We start from the raw sequence: 1650 nt of genomic DNA, 5'->3' as shown, positions 1-1650 counted from the left end.
GCTGTTTATATTTGATCAAAAATACAGAAAAAACAGTAATATTGTGAAATATTATTGCAATTTCTAATATTGGTTTCCTATTTTAATATACTTTAAAATACAATTTATTTCTGTGACGCAGTGCTGAATTTTCATCAGCCATTACTCTAGTCTTCAGTGTCACATGATCTTTCAGAAATTATTTTAATATGCTGATTTATTCTCAGTGTTGAAACTGTTGTGCTGCTTAATATTTTTTTGGAACCTGTGATACTTTTTTCTTTGATTCTTTGATGAATAAAAAGTTAAAAAGAACAGCATTTATTCAAAACAGAAATCAGAAGTCTTTACTATCACTTTTAATCCATTTAACACATCCTTGCTGAATGAAAAAAATTATTAATTTCTTTAAAAAAAAAAAAGAAAGAAAAAATTTACTGACCCCAAACACAAAATTTCTATTTTGAATAAACACTGTTCTTTTTAACTCTTTATTTATCAAAGAATTCTGAAAAAAGTATCACAGGTCCCCAAAAAATATATTAAGCAGCATAAGCTTAAACATAACAGTTTCCAGCACTGATAATAAATCAGCATATTAGAATAATTTCTGAAGGATCATGTGACACTGAAGACTGGAGTAATGATGCTGAAAATTCAGCTTTGCATCACAGGAATAAATTATATTTTAAAATATATTAAAATAGAAACTGTTATTTTAAATTGCAATAATATTTCCCAAAATAACAGGGTTTTTTCTGGATTTTTGGTCAAATAAATACAGCCTTGATGAGCACAAGAAACTTCGCAAAAAAATATGAAAAATCTTACTGATCCCAAACTTTTAAACGGTAGTGTATATTTATATATATTGCTCCTCAAGGGTTCTTAGATGAGGGCTGGTGTGTGGATAAGGGTGATTAAAGAATGGAGAAGTGCTAATAGGGCAGCTGTTAGATGTGTAAACTGTTGGTCGGCAGCCAGCAGCATAGTTTCTAATCAGATGGGTATCTAAACTGAGTTTCATGCTGCTCTGTGACCTCTTCTCTTCACAGAGTCCAATCAGCTGCTAATGGTCTGATAGTTGAGTATATCTGTGGCACAAGTTCATGAGTAGCTCGAACTTATTTCAGAGGAAGGATTTATTGCTCTATTACAGTTAGGAGACTTAAGTCTCAGTTATGCTTCATTTATAAGTGACACCTTTGTCTCGGATGTTTCTCCTGAATCCCATACAAAAAGAATAACAAATGAGATAACTATGAGATTGAATGAGATTATTAGTTTCTGCTTGTTTGTTTGTGTGATGACTGAATGCGCTTTGTACGTCCCTTAACTGGTCGTGATTCAGATCTGCAGATCTATGCCGTTAGTCCTGTCCCTGAAAACCAGGACGTCCTGCAGAGAGACGGAGTCCCCAACAACATCAAGAGCTTCTACAAAGTCAACCATATTTGGAGGTTTCGCTACGACAGGCCTTTTCACAAGGGCACCAAAGACAAAGAGAACGAGTTTAAGGTGCTGTAGACTTTATCTATCTATCTATTTATCTATCTATCTATCCTATCTTTCTTCTGTTTGTCTATCTATCTATCTATCTGTCTATCTGTCTGTCTGTCTGTCTGTCTATGTATCTTCTGTTTATCTGTCTGTCTGTCTATCATCTTCTAT

General features: G+C 33.3%; 1 protein-coding gene across 1 annotated transcript in view; it reads left to right on the top strand.

Moving 5' to 3' along the window:
- LOC107753657 (dedicator of cytokinesis protein 4-like) overlaps nucleotides 1-1650 on the top strand; it is an 81102-nt gene that overhangs the window by 67969 nt on the left and 11483 nt on the right. The window contains exon 41 of the mRNA XM_016569864.1: nucleotides 1331-1497. Coding sequence (XP_016425350.1) covers nucleotides 1331-1497 — 167 coding nt within the window. The remainder of the gene's footprint in view (nucleotides 1-1330; nucleotides 1498-1650) is intronic.

Source organism: Sinocyclocheilus rhinocerous, unplaced genomic scaffold, assembly GCF_001515625.1.
Source record: "Sinocyclocheilus rhinocerous isolate Xijiao unplaced genomic scaffold, SAMN03320098_v1.1 scaffold200, whole genome shotgun sequence".
Lineage (NCBI taxonomy): Eukaryota > Metazoa > Chordata > Actinopteri > Cypriniformes > Cyprinidae > Sinocyclocheilus > Sinocyclocheilus rhinocerous.
This window is presented reverse-complemented; position numbering and strand designations above follow the sequence as displayed.